The sequence below is a fragment of the Nelumbo lutea genome, chromosome 5 (genome assembly GCF_056320005.1).
Source record: "Nelumbo lutea isolate HS-2025 chromosome 5, American lotus-T2T, whole genome shotgun sequence".
In the NCBI taxonomy this organism is placed as follows: domain Eukaryota; kingdom Viridiplantae; phylum Streptophyta; class Magnoliopsida; order Proteales; family Nelumbonaceae; genus Nelumbo; species Nelumbo lutea.
Genome location: NC_142688.1, coordinates 27183272 through 27203281, shown reverse-complemented (window position 1 = coordinate 27203281; position 20010 = coordinate 27183272). Strand labels below are relative to the sequence as shown.

Here is a 20010-nt window from a genome sequence, read left to right as displayed (position 1 = left end):
TTGCATGGACAGAAACTATCCACACCCACAGGGTGTTATGCACCACACTTGTTGATTCTACACATCTCATATATAGTTTGTGAGATACATGATTGATCATGAATAGCAAAACATAATTTAATCCAAAAATAATTTAAAATAATAATAGAAAAATAAAACACCAATGCATAATTACCAATAAATATATTTTCCATTTATGTCAATTATTAGAAGAAAAAATGTATATAATATGAATTTATGTAATTGTACAAAACCATTTTAATGAACAAAAAAATCTAATAAAAATAAGTAAATTTGGTTCAATGTTAAAAAAAATCATTATAATATTATCTTTAGCAATAAATAATTTAAAAATGAATTTAATTATAAATGAAAATATGTTAAAAGATTAACAAAAACGAGGGTAGTTAGGCCAATGTTAACACGTGTATTACACTGAATCCTTCCTCCATGGTGTAGTCTATCCACGGTAAAATGTTATTATGAATAAATTTGAGTTATGAATTGTCCCTATCAGTACCATTTTGTGGATGGGACCAAGAAAAACAGTCTCATCCACAATATATTCACAGTATACGCTTTTGGACTTGATAACTTCAACTATTCATTGTAGAATTAAAATCAGGGAATAAGGTGGTATAATAAAGTTCTGCAATCAACATCAAAGATTCAAAGCTTATAATTAAACACTGAAGAAGCAAAATTAAGTACAAGGAGAGTTTGGTTGGAGAAGTGAGGAGCCTCCATACGGTACTAAGAATTTTTCTATCGTGTTTGGGTAAATGATAATTGATTACCATGACCATGATCTTCAATGGTCACCATCCAATTATTTGGTGCACACATTACACTGTTATCCCACTTGGGGGTAGAGATGACAATTTTCCCTGTAAAACCGGGATCCGTCTCTCCTTAGATGAGGCAGGTTTTTTCTGATCTTAAACAAGGACGAGATGTGCATGGAAAAATAATTTTGCCCTGAATTGGGGATGGGGCGAGAACAAGATTTACATATAATTCCCCAAACCCGATGATAAATTAATAAAATATCCATAAATTTAATATTAATTTTTAAAATATTTCCAAGTTTTTCTTAAATTCTTAAAATCCTAAAATTCCATAATTTCATTTTTAAAGTACCCCTAAACTATTATAATTCAATTTTTAAAATACCTCTAAATTCTCATAATCCTATTTATAAAATATTCACCAACTGGATTATTTTTAGATGATTGCCTCGAAATGGGAAAAATTCGGGCATCCCTGATAGGGAGTGGGTGCCCCACCCAAACCCACCCTGTTGTCATTCCTACTTGGAGGAGGGATTTTCTGAATTGACCCCATTCGGACAGTTCATTTAACAGGTGGGGGTCAACTGTGTTCTTCCAACTCAGGTTCAATTTACACTAGATATCGGCTATTAGCAGGACATCAAAGGGCAAAACAGGGTTTTAATAAATTTTAATGGGTCAAGTGATGTCACATATTAGCAGGTTTTAATGTTTTAATAATGGAGGGCATGTTTAATTCTTTTGTCTTTTACCCCACTACATTTAAATAGGTCTTATTTTAAGATCCAAACAATCCGGTCAAGATGTTCACGAGTCGGGTTGGGTCGGTTTAGTGATATTTTTTCAACCGACCCAACCTGATCGGGTTACCTATAAATCAAACCAAAACCAACCCTCTATTAAGTAAAACCAACATAATCGGTTTGAATTGATTTGGGTCAGTTTGGGTTTCAACCAACTCCAAACTTGCACAATGCACATGAAGTCAAAATATTAATATTATTTATAATATTTTAGAATATATTTTCTGAAAATATATATTTAAAACCAAAACATATATACAAATATATCAAAATATATATTTTCTAATTTCTGGAAATATATATTTCAGAAATATATATCTAGTATATTTAAGAATATATATTTTTTCATATATATATTTATTATTTAAAAGTTAAAACTAAAATATCTATATTTAACAGATATTTTTTCAGAATATTTCATTTTTGCAACCCAAAACCGACCAGTAGTAGAGAAAAACCAGCCAACTCGAGTTGGGTCAGGCCTGATTGGTCAGTTTGGATTTATTTGTGAACAACCCTAATTATAATTTCATTTCTGCTAGATTTGCAATATGATTTGTATAATGACTTGTCAATCAAATCACCAAGACTTGTTTCTATATTAAATTGTTCAATTTGAATGGCATTGATTTAGTTGGTGTAAGTTATCAATCTTTTACTAGGCTAATCTGCTACTTACATCAACTTGACATGTAGACAACACAAGTCTAATTTATTCTTGTTAGTTATGAAAATAAAAGGAAGAGAAATTTTAAAGCAAAGTGATTCATAAGAGAGATAAGGAAAGTGAACAGTGGAAAATAGTGAAACGTGACCTAGTACACTATAGACCATCTCCGTACTTGGTAGCAGTGTCAACTGTCAACGCACCGTGGAGAATCAAATTCAAGAGAACCTTCCTGAGATTAAAATGAATTTTGCATGCATAAATTAGTCGATCCAAACCATACCCACAAACAAAATGACCATTCTCTAAGCAAGCAATTGACTGTTACTTCCCTTTTAAAATTTTAAAACCGTTTCTGCTTTTCCTTGTTTGTGACAGATGAAAATATATAGTAATAAGTGCAGACCGCAGTTCCAGAATATCAAATTTCTTATAATTAAAGTGATACACAAAGCACCGGAAATGATGCAACGAGAGGGAAGAAAACAACCAAATATATGTTCCTTCACTCATTGATCCATCATTTGTATAAGGAGGTAAGAGTGGAGTTCTCTCGTTAACAAAGGGTGAGCATATGAAAAAAATTCATAAGTGTAAACCGAATATTATACACTCCCATACCACATGCCAAAAGTAGGTTTCCCATTCTCTCTGCAAGAGTGAAAGAAGCTCTACTCTTGAGTATGCCAAATGCAACAAATACACTCCTAAAATGCTTCACCTGCGTTCAAAACCCAAGTTGGCAATATTTCTAAAACACTTCAGCAACCTTGCTTGCAAGAACACGTTCCCGTCTTTCAATGTATCCAAATGGGAACCAACCAGCTTTACCCTTGCATTCACCTTCAGCCCAACCATTGTTTGACACCTGTCAAAATAACAGGGTGAGATCCATAACCAGTTATACACATTCATGACATGTGCTACAATTGACCAAAACAAATCCAAAGATAGTAGCCTCCAATCTAGGTGAGTACGAAATTGAAGTAATTGGCTTTAGGTTTATCATGATTCATGAGTAGTGTAAAACTAGAATTTGACAAAGGCACAGCTTGTCAGATTTGCAAATTGCAATTATCTGAACATGGCATTTCAACATAGATACAAAGTTGGGTTCTAGCAAATGCCAGAAGTCTAGAAACATGGACATGGAGCGTTGAAGTAATAAACATGGGACGTTAATGAACACGTGCATGCACTAACCGGCTAACATAGATGGCTGTTAATAAACATGTTTCTTAAACAATTTTTGCAAGCAAATCAAGAGTATATTCAGATTTTAAGATACCACCACTACTTGAACTCATCTTCTTCTTCTTCTCTCTCTCTCTCTCTCTCTCTCTTGATCAGTCCACTTGAACTTTTCATCAGTTGGGTCAACATAACCTCTCTAGCACTCTTGGCAAGGCCATGGTGGTAATAAAACAACCAAGTCCCATAACAAAGTTTATATACTTGGCAGTAATTGAGTACTGTTAAAAAACAATTCGTTTCAGCATATCAGTAAGGACTATATTGGCTTGCAGAGTTGGATGTCATTATTTTTGTCAAATACCTATAGATTAATATAAATAAATGTAAAAAATGTTCTTATATTTGGCACCTAAAAATTCTACTGCATTATAGACATAAATTCATCTCATGCAAGTAATGGGTGTGGGGTGCTTGTAGAGATCATGCTTCACTACAAGCATGACACCAACTACAAATTTTGGGAATAGTTGGCGACTCAGGAGTAATTGATTTAGAAGAGTTCATGAAACATGAGAAAATTATATAAACCCACCACCCATCCCTCAAGCTAATTCTGGTCCATCAAACAATTTGCTTATTACACAGAAAAGAATTGTAGTAGAAGAAAGAAATACTTCTAGGCATTGAAGAATGAATTCTAGGTTGTTTTTAATGCTTCAAGGATAACTTTTTGCACTGTTTTAGAGGACGTAACTTAAGAAATGAAAGAACTAAAGAAAAATTATTCATTTCTGATTATTTTATTAATTCATTTATGATGTTTATGACATGAGCAGGATGGTGAGACAATTCAAGTCTAGCCTGGAATTAGACCTGTTCATTGAAAGCTGGCGCCCATGAACATTTTACACTGCTTTAGGCTCACACTTTGGGCTGGGCCCATTCAGATTTTGAAAAAAGCTCAACCCAAGACAGGCCCATGAACAGGTCTATGTGGAATATAGGAACTAAAGTCACAAATGAGAACTTATGGCCAGTTTGTTTCACAATCAGTTGTCGATAACAGAGCTCTTTTTATTTTTTTCTTTGATCAGTAACTGTGAACATTTATTTATATTAAGAAGAATGAATATGTACAGAATGCCAAGCATCCCTGAAGATTGAGTGTTATTCACTCTTTTAAGGCAATTTCCCTCACCTTACATTTAGTTTCTTACAATCTTACAACAGATTACCTCAGAAAATCTAGCCACTGCATTGGCTAGCCCATTTGCTGATCCATAAAGGCATAAATCTAAGTGAAGCTTGCATTTACTTCAGTTGCTTAGTTTCTCAGCTCCTTCAAGTGATACCAATATTGCTGAGGGCCTTGCTTGTTTTGTGCAGTCATTGCACTACCACCTTTGAGTCCCCCTCTACTATAATACTCCTCAACTTTAGAGTCGTTCCCATTCTTAGGCCATGCAAAACTGCCAACAGCTCAGCCCTAATTCAATTTTCCATTCCTACAATGCCTGAAAATGGTGCCATGATGCCCCCATTGTGATCTCTAATGGCACCACCTATTCAAGATACTCCTGGGTTACCCGAGCTGCATCTATCAAAGTATAATTTAACTCCATCAGATGCTGGAGGGGACCAATGCAAAGAGATTGCATCACTTTGGAGGGGAGTGACTGCTATTACACCTCAACTTAGCAAAGTATAAATTGAAAATTCTCCAAAGCCTGAATGTTTTTATGCAATGCACAGCCTTGATTTGTATATTTTTCTTCATCGCTTCCAAAGGTTCTGTTTTTTTGTTTGAATAACCTGTTGTTCCTTTCCTCCCCTATCACCATCAGGATTGCTGCCCTGAAAGTATCTTCACATCACCCTGGCTCTCCCAGCGATCATTGGGAAGAAAGAGCTCTTAAAGAGGGACTCAACATCTATTGGCTCTCTCCACCCAAGTCCGAAGGTCAATATTCACTCCCAAACACCAGCCACAAACTACCAGGAGAAGAATTGAGGGTGTATAGATTCCCCACTTGCATAACATAAATCTGTAAAGAGCAGACATGAAGAGATAAGCACCAGTGAGGTCTTTTTTTTTGCAACATATATTAAGTGTTTATTTTTTGGTGATACTGCCAACAAAAAGCCCTACTTTTGGGTGGTATAGGTTTAACCCAAATTTCCTTTACAGAAAAGGTGTGAGAACATGGTTGAGGATATGGAAGAAGGAAGCACAAGAGAACACACAGGAAGAGAAAAAGTCTCTAGAGCTAACAAAATCCATAGCAGCAGGCACTTCAAGATGTCTAAGCCCCCTCCTAAAACCGAAATCCCAATAAAGGCCATCTGGAAAGGGGAGACGAGAAAAGAGATGGGTCTACCTTTGAATGAGGAGATAGAATAAAGATCATGGTAGCTTTCTTTTAAGGATCCATCTCCCTACCAAGTATGTTCCCAAAACTTGACCTTATTCCCAGAGTAAAAAACTGAGTATGATTTAGGAATCAAGGGAGTAAATCAACACTAATATCCAAGGAGAAGCAGATGACTTTGCATCTAAATCAGCATCCCAACTGTTAGTATGTCTCTCATGAATGCATGCCACCATGTTATGCCAAAGCTTGTCCAAGTCTATCTGAAACTTCTATAACCATTTCCTTGGAAGTGTTGAATTCCTATCCCTCAATCTCCCCATGCCTAGATCCCCCTTTATCTTCTTATTACACAGATTTCCAGTCTAATAGCCTTTTGGAGCCTCTTGGGTTCAAAAACAACAGGTCTTGATGCTAGATAAAGTACATCATCATGGAATGAAATGCTTGTAATTTGGTTCCTCTAAAACTGTTTTTATTTTTTAATAAAGATCAATTTTTTTTATCATATTACTATGATCATGCTATAATACATTCCTTCTAAATTGCCCTTCCATGAATGTTCAAAATGAACAGATTGGATTGCTATGTCATGATAGAGAAGGCAGTGGAAAATGAGAAAACAACCAATGAAAGAGAACAAGATCCAAGACAAGTATTGGCATTGATGTCATGACAAGTTAATCATGCTGGTATGAAAGAGCTATAGATGTTAAGAGTTCCCTCACATTAGTTCAGTCTTCCATGATATCACCAGATTTATAGAAACAAACTGGCATCTAAAGATGTGCATTGAAAAAGTTTTCTCCCATACGGGATGCTACAAATTGACAATCATGCTTAAAATATTTGTTAACATAGAAGGTCCCCAGTGTATTAACATCACTTTTCTCCAAAACCCTAATTTTACCACAAGTCCACTGTCCACGACATTCATCACGGTCAAAGTGCCATCGTGCAGACATGAAGAATGGCGGGCTCATGAGGCTTAAAAGAGTCAAGAGTGAGGCATTAATTAAGCATACCCCTGAAGTGGGAAAACACCACTAAATGACTGAAACAAATTAGATGTCAGAATTTCATGAGAATGTCATATAGCTTTAAGGAAAATATGAAAATAAAAAATATATGCATATTCAAATTTCTTTTTTTTTTTTTGGTTAAGTCAAATAAGGATTACTAATGTAAGTAAACCCTGGTAGGTTCAATAACTAACAAAAAATACCAACTAAAACATAACAAAAAGAACAGTTACCATATTAATGAAACATCAACAAATACAATACAATCAACCCTTGGAGAGGAGCGAAGTGCAGCCTCTGACAAGGACTTCGAAACAGATTACAATTGAGCCCAATACAAAAATTCCCTATAAACCACTTGCTTTGCTAAATTATCAGCGATCCCATGCCAAAGCCATTTCTTCTATTAAAGAATGAGAAAAAATATATATTTTTTGATTGGAGAGAAAGAAAATAATTTCTCAAAACTAAACCTAAGGCCACATTTGGTTTGAGGTAGGGATGCAAACGGATCAGATCGGATTCGAATCAGGGTATATCCGAATCCAATCCAATACTATGAACAGCAGGATCCAATCTGATCAAATCTTACAAACATTGATTTGAATTCGAATCCGATGAGTAAGTCGGATACTCGGATCTGATCCAATCCGGTTTAATTTTTTTAAATAATTAATAAATTATTAAAAAATAAAATATAACAATTTAAATAAAGAAAAACAAAAAATACAAGTATCTTTTCAACTATTTTCATCATGAATATACATGTTTTTTGTAAAAAAACATAAAGAATATAACAAATTTACAAAAATGCAATATATATATATATATATATATATATATGTATCTGAGAGGATCCTATCCGATATATGTTATTTATTTATTTATATAAATACATATAACACACACACACATATATGTGTGTGTGTGTTATATGTATTTATATAAATAAATAAATAACATATATCGGATAGGATCCTCTCAGATCAGATAGGGGTGATCCGAATTCAATCCATTTTCTGATCAGATCCTATTAACCGATCCAAAGATCCAAAATGGGGATATCCGAATATGACAAAATAGGATCTGACTTCGAATCAGATCAGATCATGATGAGATCCATTTGCACCCCTAGTTTGAGGGAAGGTTTTGGTGGGATGGGCTAAGATAGGGAAAATGGAAGGAACCATGGAAACTTTTCATGATCCATTGTTTGGATGCAAAAGGAAAAATAGTGGGAAAATCAACCCAATAACAATAACTAATTAATTAATTAATTAGTTAATTAATACTATTTTTATTATTTTGTGTTTTATTATTAATTAATCATTAATCATTAGGAATTAATTTATAACTTTTAATTTGTATTATAAATTGCTGTTAATTAATTAACATTTTTATATTTTATTTATTAAATAAATTAATAATTAAATAATTTTTAATTACTTTATAATTTTGTTATTATTTAATATTTTATTATTAATTGTTAAATTGTTTTAATTGATTAATATTTTTATTAATTATTTCTTTTCATTTATTTATTACATGAATTTCATAAATTATTCTATTAATATTACTAAATAATTAATAATTTATTAATGAGTTATTGGTCAAGTATTAACTCTTAAAAATACTAAAAGAAAGGCGTTTTTGTGTTAGACAAGTTTCCCCCTCCTTTCCCACTTGTTTCACACTAAAATGGTGGGACTCCACTTCTCAAAAATTGATAATTGTAATCCCACCTTTTCTCCCATCCCATCTCATGACAATAGTGACATGCCACAAACCAAACATGGGAAGGGAAGAATATTCGAATATATATATTGTCTATTGCTGATTAATAAAATTATTTCAATTTTCAAAAAAAAACCGGGAAGAATATTCGAAAATATTCATTTTCTTCTCTCTTCCCATCCCACAAACCAAATGGAGCCTAAGTTCCCTTTGTCCTGCTCATTCTTTTGGTGCTTTGAACTTGAACCAAAATTTCCTGCAATATTAAAGTTACAAGGCAATAGCACATACACACTTTATTCAACCAGCTTGTGTTTTTGTGAGGTTTATATTCCATTCATCATGTGAGCAAAACACCTTGCCTCGTAGTTTAGAATTTCAAACCACTGGGTTAATAAAGCATATGCATTTGAAGATATATCAAATAGAATAATGATGAAAAGGAGGAATGAAAAACCTTTCGGACGACAACATAGTCACCAACTGACAAAGTCAACTCCACATCTGATTCAGCTTGGTATGAATGCACAACCTAGGATAAAATGACAAAGGAAACAGAAGTTAGAAGAAAATAGACATCAACTAACCATTATAAAGCCTACAAAGAATTTTTTGCAGTAACTAATGCACAAAATAAAGAAAAGTTACCTCTCCTAAAAAGTATCCCATGCTGTCTGTTGAACCATCATATGTTTGAGAAGCAAACACACCATTAACTTCTTCATATGATGGAGGTGGTGGCATGGAATTGTCCATAGTTGGGTTAGGAGAAGCTTCGATTCGTTGGCGTTCTGATACCATCTGCCAGTTGCAGCACATCATAGTAAATTTTCTCATTTATTGAAGCATTTTTTTTTTCTGAATGTGTGTTGTGAACGCACAAAGTTAAATCCACATACATACGTATGTATGTATATGTATAGATTTAGCCACAATAGAAAAGATGTATGTATTGGAGGGCTTCTTAATGAGGACCTGAGGTCCCATACCTCTCCTTCAAGTTGATCAAGTATCTGCAGGACTCTCTGATGGTAAGTACGTTCTGCTTCCACCTTCAGTGCAGAATAAAAATAGGAAAAATAATGAACTTATAAACCAAATTTACTACAAATCTTGAAATGAAAAATGTGCATAGTGCACTGATAGAGAAAAAAAAAATCAAATGCATTACCATGGCAATTAACCGCTGGAGCGTTAACCTTTGTTGTTGGGCTTCAACTGCAGCCATTGTAACTGCAGCTTCCTTTCCCAATATTGCCATTGTTGATTTCAATTCTTGCAGCTTGGTTTCAGCAGCTTCCAGCTTTGAGGCAATATCAGGATTCCCTCCAGATTCTCTTAATTTCACTTGACGTTTGGAAACTTCAATAGCCTATAGAAGTTCAACATCAGAAGAAAACAAGGAGCTTGTAGCAGGGAATGAACCATGAATTATGTTAAGCCATTCAAACTAAAATAAATTCAAGATGCAGCCAACTTTCTTTTCTCTTCCTTTGTTTGTTTGTTCATTCCTTTGTTTTAAATATGAGGTAGAGAGACAGAGTTAAAGAAGAATTATAAGTTGCAGCAGAATATTGCAAGATGAATCACATGTAGAATACCAAGTCAAAAGAAACTATGAAAGTTAGATCAAAGCATAAAAAATGAAAGCTTTATCAATCCAATAGGTCAAAATATCATAGACGACTAGATAGATCCTGTCAACCAAGAGGAAAACAGACACATCTAATATAACCTGAGCTTCAGCTTCCTGTCGCATTCTGTCATATCGTTGAGCAAGATGCCGAGCATCCTCCAGTGGAGCACCCATTACCATTGCTCTTAATGGTTCTGCAACCTGAGCAATCCAATGGTTGAAAAATACATGAATCAGTTATGAGAATCAAGAATAGTAATAGCTATGCCAAAGATCAGAAACTCCATCAGAATACCAAATAAGAACTTGCTAGTACCTATGTGCTTCCTTCTGTATTAGCCACAGAAGCTCCTTGGATAGGGTTGTCACCTCTTGGGTGATATTTAACAGAGAATGGAAACAACAAATGGGAATAAAATGGATAGTCAACTGAGAATAGATGCAACATCTGGTCTAAACAATTTTACATGTATTAATGTTTAATGTTGGTTCGGCTGTTTTTTAGTGTTTATGTCAGTCATATTTGTGTCTTAAGTTCTTAGTTATTGGGCCTAAGCTTGTTTAATGTTTTATTTGTTTTATTTGTCTAGGTGTCCCATCACTAATCAGGGACATTCTAGTCCAGTCATGTAATATTATTTTATAATCATCTATATAAGATTGTAGGGCCGGCTGAAGAGTTTATGCCGCCTTCCTAAAATCTTTCTTCTCTTCTTCTTCTTCTTCTTCGGCTGCTGTATTCCAGCAAACATGGTATCAGAGCACTAATCCGTCTGTCTGATTACAGCCGCCGCCCTTTTCTGCTCTTCCCTATTCCTTTCTTTCTCCTCTCTCTCTCTCCTATCTTGGTCGCTGTGAAGAAACCCTAGGGTTGACCGTAGAACACAACAAGGTCTGTATCTAGGGTTTCCCTTGGTTGTAGGGCCCAAGGGCAGTTTGTTCCAGCAACCGATGCCCTACAAGACACCTTGCAGCAGGTAGTAGCCATTCGGCTGCTAAGAGAGATATGTGTGGAACAGATCTAAGTGGAAGGACTGACTTCGACAGTCCTAGTACAGATCATTCGGGTGATCACAGTCTACTACAGCAGAAGTCAAAACCCAGTCTAATCCAAAAGAGTTCAGCACAGTACAGAGGTGGATTGTCCTTGGTTTCAGACCTGTTACAAGGGGTTCTCAGACCTGCAACAGCTTCGGTAAGTCTGGAATAGTGTTCTTTGTACTGAGTTTTTTCAATTGTGATCACTGTAAGAGGAAGGAGATGTCTTCAATATCGGGAGAAGTGTCAACTAGGGATCATAGAACTGGTGGGAGGTCTCCTAATCTGGAAAATCCAAATCTGCACAACTTGAAGATCACCAGTGTATTGTTGGATGAATACAATTTCAGAGAATGGTCTGTTTCATCCATGCACTTTATTACTTCTCGGGAACTTGCGAGTTATCTAGATGGACAGAAGAAGGAACTTGTAGTGGGTAGTGCGGAATATGCAATATGGCATAAGGAAAATGCTACTGTTATGTCCTGGCTGCTTGCTTCGATGACTTCAAGAGTGGCCAGGACTGTTCAACACTTTCCTACTGCTGCTAAGATTTGGGAGAAAGTCTCTAAAACTTATGGACAGAGAAAGAACAATGCCAGAATTTATAGGCTAAACCAAGACATTGCTGCATCGAGACAAGGAGATATAACAGTTGCCACGTATTTTGCAACCCTAGAAGGACTATGGGAAGAACTTGATCATCATCTTATTCTTAATTGGGAGAATGCAAAAGACAATGAGAGGCATGATAAACAAATTGAAGAGGGTAGAGCCTTTAAGTTCTTGGTTGGATTAGACCCAATGTTTGAGAGCATAAGGTCTCAAATTTTGGGAAGGGATGAAATGTCAAATTTACATCATGTCTATTACCTAGTAAGGAATAAAGAGGTTAGGAGGAAAGAGATGCAAGTTGACACTCAAACACAGCCAGCCGAACAGCCTGTTGAACATTCAGCCCTGATTTCTTCAAACCAAAAGGGGAGCAAGCATTCAGACAAAAGACATCTTAAATGCTCTCATTGTGGTGGTGAAAGGCATGTAAAAGAGACTTTGGGTTCTTTATCCTCATTTGAAACCAGCTGCGTTAAGGAAAGACAAGTAGCCCCAGAAGAATCAAACAACAAGCGGGAATCATGTTACTAGTCACAGTGGTGATAGCTCGAAGAACACATCTACAGTTGCATCTTCTCCCATGGGACAGACTGCTAATTCCTTCACATCCGGATCCTTGGAATTCACTGCTGATGAGGTAGAGGTCCTTAGCCAGGCCTTAACCCGTCTAAGGACTAATTCCCTTGCTTCCACCTCTCTTGCTAGATCAGGTATTGTCTCTGCTTATAGTACAACTAGTTCTATAGACTCTACTTCTTGGATTATTAATTCCAGGGCAACTGACCACATGACACACATGTCCTCTTTATTTTCTTCTTACCAATTGATGTCTGGCCAAGATAAGATGAGAGTTGCTGACGGTTCCCTTTCCACCATCTCTAGGAAAGGGGGAGTTGACCTAAGCAATAACCTTTCTCTTAAATATGTTCTACATGTTCCCAATCTTACTTCCAATCTCTTATCTGTTTCGAAGCTTACCAAGAATTTAAACTGTAGCGTAACTTTCTTTCCTACTCATTGTGTCTTTCAGGACAGGTTGACGAAGAGAACGATTGGAAGCGGTCATGAGTGTGGAGGCCTCTACTATTTTGATGTAGACATAAGTTCGGCCTTACAATCATCTGCTATCAGTAGTCAGAATAATGAGGAGTCAATAGCTAGGTTACACTTGTGGCATGCTAGACTAGGTCATTTACCTTTTTCATCATTGCAAGGATTGTTTCCTGAATTATTCAAGGGTATTTCAAGTCAAAGTTTAGCTTGTGAAGTGCGTCAGTTGTCAAAACAATGTAGAACTCTTTATCCGATTTCTAGTAATGAAATTCAAGCTCATTTTGATTTGGTCCATTCTGATGTTTGGGGCCCTTCTCCCCTTGTTTCTGTGGATGGTTTTCGTTACTTTATCAGTTTTATTGATCACTACTCAAAATGCACATGAATCTACTTGTTAAAAGGACGTGATGAAGTGCCACGGATAACCATGGCATTTTGTAAAATGATTGAAACTCAATTTGACAAGAAGGTTAAGCAATTCCGTTCAGACAATGCTGCAGAATATTTTGAAAGATCCTTGAACCTGTTCATGGAGGATGCTGGCATGATACATCAGTCATCTTGTGCTAGTACCCCTCAATAGAATGGGGTTGCTGAGCGCAAAAATAGACACTTATTGGAGACCGCTCGAGCTTTATTATTTCAGCACAAGGTTCCCAAGCACTACTGGTCTCAAGCCGTCCTTACTACATCATATCTGATAAATCAGATGCCATCCAAGGTGTTGGGTAAGAAAAACTCCTTTCTCTGTCCTCTGCCCTAATCTTCCAGATTTTCCTCTTCCACCTAGAGTCTTTGGTTGTGTGTGTTTTGTACATGTAAAGGATCCAAAGAAGACCAAGTTGGATCTTAGGGCTACGAAAGGGATCTTTCTAAGGTACTCTCCTACACAGAAAGGTTACAACTATTATGATCCTGTCACCAAGAAGAAATATGTCACCAAAGATGTGGTATTTTTTGAGTCTCACTCCTATTTTCATTCCTCCCAGAATCCTCTTCAGGGGGAGACTAGTGGGATGGAAGAGGATTCTTCTTCCCCCTCCTTTTTTGTGCTTCTTTCTGCCTCGGGCCCTCCATCTTCTCCTCCTAATCCTCCTAGTTGTAGCATCCCGGGTGAACCTAGTGAGGCTCCCATTGCACCTGTTACCACTCTTGATGCTGCAAATGTTACTGAGGACACCAATAAGCAACAGAGAGATATTAGAATCACCTACAACAGAAGGAAAAAAGACCCTCTAACTCGTGGCAACAATCAATCGGACTCGGATCAATCTGCCTCAGCAACTCCAGGTAATCCTATCACTCATACTTCTGATTTGGATCTTGCCATTGCTCTTCGTAAATCTACCCGTTCTTGTACTATCCGACACCCCATTGCTGAATTTGTTTCTTATTCACGTTTATCTCCTCGTTATTATTCCTTTGTGTCTGCTCTCTCCTCTGTGCATGTTCCTACTAGGTACTCAAAGGCAATGTATGATCCAAGATGGAAAGAGGCTATGAATGAAGAAATGAAAGCCTTAATGAAAGCAAGGACTTGGGAATTAGTGGAAGGGAAGAGCACTGTGGGATGCAAGTGGGTGTTCACTGTAAAGCATGGGGAGGACGGGTCCATTGAAAGATACAAGACCAGACTTGTGGCAAAGGAGTTAAGTCAAAAGGAAGGGATTGACTACAAAGAGACCTTTGCTCCAGTCGCAAAGCTCAGCACAATCCGGGTCTTATTGTCATTAGCTGCAAATTTATCATGGGAGCTAAAACGCTTTTCTAAATGGTGATCTACGTGAAGAGGTGTTCATGGATCCTCCACCAGGTTATGGCTCTAATGGGAAAGTATGTAAACTGAGGAAAGCATTATATGGCCTTAAACAGTCTCCTCAGGCTTGGTTTGAGAGACTTTGTGGAACCATGAAGAGAGTGGGATACACTCAAAGTGGTGCAGATCATACTTTGTTCATAAGGAAATAGAATACCGACTTACGGTACTAATCGTCTATGTGGATGATATGGTGATTACAGGGGATGATCTGGAAGAGATAAAAAGATTAAAGGAGTTCTTGGCTTCTGAGTTTGACATCAAAGACTTGGACCATCTGAGATACTTCCTTGGAATTGAAGTTGCTAGGTCACAAGAGGGCATCTATATATGTCAGCGGAAGTACGTCCTTGACCTTCTAGGGGAGACAAGTATGATGGGGTGTAGACCAGCAGATACTCCAATAGAACAGAATCATGGTCTACAGGAATTTGTTGGAGAGGACTACCTTGATAGAGAAAGATACCAAAAACTGGTAGGAAAGTTGATATATCTATCTCTCACTCGACCAAATATTGCTTATGTTGTACATGTTGTCAGCCAGTTCATGCACTCTCCAAAGATTCTTCATATGAGAGCAGTGAAAAGAATTCTTATGTACTTGAAGACTTGCCCAGGAAAAGGAATTATGTTCAAAAAACACAATAAAATTGAAATTGAAGCATATACTGATGCAGATTGGGTTGGCTCTGTTGGAGACAAGAAGTCTACTTTTGGGTATTGCATGTTTGTTAGAGGAAATCTGGTTACATAGCGAAGTAAAAAGTAGAATGTGGTTGCTAGATCAAGTGTAGAGGCTGAATGTCGAGCTATGGCTCATGGTGTTGCTAAACTGTTGTGGCTTAGGACCCTTCTTGGTGAGCTTGGGATAAAGGTCGAGTGTCCTCTCAGGCTATACTGTGACAACAAGGCTACCATCAACATTGCAAATAACCCTGTGCAACATGATAGGACGAAGCACATTGAGATTGACCAACACTTCGTTAGAGAGAGAATTGTCTCAGGAGAACTCTGCATTCCTTATACTCCTTCCGAGATGCAGATTGCAAATGTATTAACTAAAGGACTAGCTTCAACGAAGTTCTCAGACTTACTTGGCAAGCTAAACATGACAGACATCCATGCTTAGCTTGAGGGAGAGTGTTGGTTCGGTTGTTTTTTAGTGTTTATGTTAGTCATATTTGTATCTTAAGTTCTTAGTTATTGGGCTTAAACTTGTTTAATGTTTTATTTGTTTTATTTGTTTTATTTGTCTAGGTGTCCCATCACTAATCAGGGGCATTATAGTCCAATCATGTAATATTATTTTATAATCATCTATATAAGATTGTAGGGCCGGTTGAAGAGTTTATGCCGCCTTCCTAAAATCTTCTTCTCTTCTTCTTCTTCTTCTTCTTCTTCTTCTTCTTAACATTTAACATATAGAGGTAAAGGATCTCTATAATCTCGGTTTCTTCTGTTATACATGTTGTAAGGTTTTCAGTTTGAGCTATAGGAGTTATAAGTCATTAAGCAAATAATTTGTACAACTTTCCAAGTTTATATATGTAGCAAGCACTTGGAAGTCTAGTTTCTAGGACAATTTATAATCTTAGTCCCATAAATGGGCAAGAGATATGAAAGCTTGAAAATAGAACTTTCCTCCATTTAGAAGTTAAAGAGGCTGATATATCAAAGGATCATGATTTCAATTTTTAGTATGATGGAACCATGGAAACATAAAATTGATCTAACCTGTGTGCCAAGGGATTTCAGTAAATTTCCACGTTCTTTTTCCATTTGAGAACGAGCCCGTGCACAACCCAATGCAGCCTTTGATAATGTACTGCCACTGGTACAAGTATTTTCAACACCATATTTCCTGCTATCTTCTGACAACTTTGTACCTGTTGAAACGTTTTAAGTTTATGTACAACACAACATTGATAAATGAAAATGGATAAACAATAAATTGACATCAAAACTTCATTCTAACCTATTTCAACTTGTTTGGATCCAGTGACAATATAACCTTCTACACCACGAACAATATCCCTTTGGAAATGCTGATAAAAAGAAAAGAGGAAGTTATAGTTTGACAAAGAAAAAGATGAAACCATACAGCTATGTATGGGTGGACAACCTTCCCTGCACGAGTTGATATGTAAAGCTTCTCAAGCTTTTGATGCTGCTGCAGTTCTGCCTCATCAGTAACTACACTATCTGAACCTCCATATCCCCCACCACCAAACTGCTTGAAGACAGCCTGGAGCAGAAATCAACAGAAGAAATATACATAATTTCAGCAAGGCCAAAAGAAATCTGAATTTAAAACTTAATGTCAGAACCAAAGAATGGACACCCATCTGAAAGGTGTGTGTTTTCCTCCAGTAGGTGGAGACAGAAGAGCACAGATTCCTAGAAATTGAAGTGTAAAGGATAGGTAAACTGCATTGTCAACTGCCAACAACCCAATTGAACTGGACTCTTTATCTTTAAGTCATAAGTAGCATTTTTCATTTGCAAAATGCAAGGAATCAACTTCAACTTTTAGTCTCCGTTTTCCCTTCTAAGATTGAAGTAGGAAAGGGGTATAACTAACACCCAACCCTCCCCAAGCCAACAGAATAAAAATTGTCTGACATTATGCTGACCAATGTTCAGAATTGACATTTTTTTAGTATTCAAAAAAATTATAGCGATTGCAAGGAACTGGAAGCATGGTTTTTTGTCCTAAGCAAGAAATATGACACAGATGATTAAATTTGCAAAGCTGGTTTATAATTCATATAGGATTCAGTGAACATATTATGGTATGAAGAGTGTTCATTAGGTAATATACAACCAGCATGTAGTTTGACTTGCCACCATGTAGTTTAGCCCATGCACACAAAAGATGTGCAAACTCTCAGTTTCTGCATTTAAATAGAAGGCATTAACTCACATTTAGTCATTCAATTCAGAACCCATTGCACACATTCTGGTCTCATTTTCTCAAAACAATGGCCTAAGGTGTGCTCATGATGAGGTAGAATACATGGAAAGGGTTGTCAAGTTGAAATTACTGTTCTTCTTTAACCGTTGCTGAATCAGTGTGCATGACACAGGATTTGGGCAAATGTTGGCACAAAACCGAACCTTCCTATTTTACAAAAGCTGGTTTAACAATGCACCCGTGTAATCCTTAAATGCAGAAGAACAAGGAGCCAAAATGAGTTCTTAGTTAACATAACCATGTTGCTTTAATCATGTGGATGGAGCCAAATCACGTTTGTCCACTGCCTCCATTTTGTACATTTTTCAAGCTATTACAACTTAAATACCCAAAATGCGATTAAACTAACCTACGAGTGCAGTCACATTTTTTCTCCTGTTTTTTGCTCACATGCCAGAAATAAGAAACATGCTTTAGTTTTTCAAACGCAACCTTCGCATACAATTGATTCAACATATCAACTAGTTCCGATATTTACAGATAAATACCATAAACTATCTAAATCAATGGGCAAAGTCACCACCCTCATCCCCTTCAATCAAACTCAGAACATATAAGAAGTGGAAAAGAACAAGTCGCTTTATATGGTCAATACAACTCGATGACAAGAACGAAATAATCACAAGCCTTTAAAACATCGAATCAATACCGTTGAATAGACAATCTCTAGCCCTACATAAAAGAAGCGGCACATAATTTATCTGATCAACCCCCACTTATAACCAGGCACAAGGGATCGATTCGATAAGATAGAAACATGGAGGGCAGAAAAGAAAACAGATTAGGAATATTCTGCAGAGAAATCTCGAGGAATATGCAAATCTCTCTTAGATCCTTAAGAATGAAAACTACGCGCCATAAAAACTGAAACTTCTCGAAGAATGAAATTAGGGTTTCGCACCTGTTGTTGCTTGGCGACCTGTTCCCTAAGCCTGGTGGCCTGTTTCCTGATTGCGTCCATCCACGAATGGCTTGAGAGTCTCGAGTTTCGGTATCAGAGAGAGAGAGAGAGAGATCTATGGGAATGTGTTTGGATGTATAAAGTGAAAAATAAAAAGGGGGGGAGGGTTTTGAATTGAAATGGAAATTCCTTTAAAGAGCAAACAAATTGAAATGGGAGTTGGAGGAAGGCAGCTGCTTGCTTCACTTCTGGTTGTCTAAACGTTACATACGCCAACAGAATCACAAAAAATGAGAAGAAATCGATCACATCAAAAGAGCTGCCTTGTTTGCTTTCATGTTCCTCTCCTCGTTTTCAAAATCACTGGCTGTGATTGCAATGGGTCCATTCCCCTGTCCTTTTACAGATTATCACCCTTTTTCTTTCTCCTAATGCCAGCCAACTCCCCTTTGTTTTTTTCTTTTATGCGGTTATACCCAACATTTTATATAATTATGTTTTCTTTTTTTTTTTTTGGTGAAAAAAGAGAGACTCGGACTACACAAGCCTGGCCCTGGCCCTGGCCCCTGGGATAGCCCTTCCCCAATAATCAGTTAATCATTTAGGTGTTTGGCACGATAGTGTTTCGTTTTCCAGATTTACTTATAGGATCCAAACGAATTGGATCGGATTCGAATAAGAATATATTTGACACTGCTCATGTCGGATCTGATATGACTCGATTTGAATTTGAATCCTATTGGTAAGTTGGACCTTCAGATCTGATCTGATCGGACTTGTTTTCTTTAAAATTTATTGAATTATTAAAATAAAAATAAAATATACTAAATTAAAAAATATAAGTATTTTTTAATAATTTTCATCATATATATACATGTTTTTTATAAAAATAAATACATAATATAACAAATTTATAAAAATATAATATAAAAAATATATATTTATAAATAAAGAAATAACATATATATGTATTATATATATTTATATTTATAAGTATATAATATATACCGGATCAGGTTGGGGGTGATCTTAATCTAATCTTATCCAATTTTTCATCTGATCCTAATATCCGATCCGATCCCAAGAGGGGGTGATCCGAATTCAACCAAATAGGTTTTCGGATCTCGAATTGGATTGGGTCATGATCTTATCCATTTGCACTCCCTACTTATAAGTGGTTTTTTTCATCTATTTTTCTTAACATAAAAAAAAAAAAAAAAAAAAAAATCGTATTTGGTAGAGGTGCAGGGCTGATTAAGCATTTAAAATGATTTGGCATATAATATACTTATAATAACAAGGGAAAAATCTTGATCAGTACCTGGTACTTTGGCTCAAGTGACAATTTGGTCCCTAAACTTTAAAATGCAACAATTCAATACCCAAACTATCAAAAC

General features: G+C 36.3%; 1 protein-coding gene across 2 annotated transcripts; it reads right to left on the bottom strand.

Moving 5' to 3' along the window:
- Positions 1–2672: 2672 nt before the first annotated feature.
- On the bottom strand, positions 2673–19070 carry LOC148851230 (SH3 domain-containing protein 2-like). Of its 2 annotated transcripts, none has more exons than XM_088944121.1 (10): positions 18614–19070; positions 16861–16983; positions 16714–16783; positions 16473–16624; positions 10316–10417; positions 9752–9952; positions 9570–9632; positions 9229–9381; positions 9038–9112; positions 2673–3129 (listed from the first exon to the last, which is right to left on the bottom strand). In XM_088944121.1, the coding sequence occupies exons 1-10, from the start codon at positions 18671–18673 to the stop codon at positions 3013–3015; spliced, it is 1116 nt and encodes a 371-aa protein (XP_088800247.1). In that variant the 5' UTR covers positions 18674–19070; the 3' UTR covers positions 2673–3012. The 2 variants fall into 2 exon arrangements, with proteins under 2 accessions (XP_088800247.1, XP_088800248.1); XM_088944122.1 differs by lacking the exon at positions 2673–3129 and adding an exon at positions 6458–6811 and having other exon boundaries at positions 18614–19049.
- Positions 19071–20010: the final 940 nt, after the last annotated feature.

Bases quoted from the DNA above. Each gene is read 5' to 3' on its own strand.
- LOC148851230 (XM_088944121.1), bottom strand. From the start codon at position 18,673: ATGGACGCAATCAGGAAACAGGCCACCAGGCTTAGGGAACAGGTCGCC. The intron at 16,984-18,613 runs GTGCGAAACCCT...TTTCTGCTCCAG, and splicing joins AGGTCGCCAAGCAACAACAG to GCTGTCTTCAAGCAGTTTGG. The intron at 16,784-16,860 runs GTTGTCCACCCA...TCTTTTTATCAG, and splicing joins TATCAACTCGTGCAGGGAAG to CATTTCCAAAGGGATATTGT.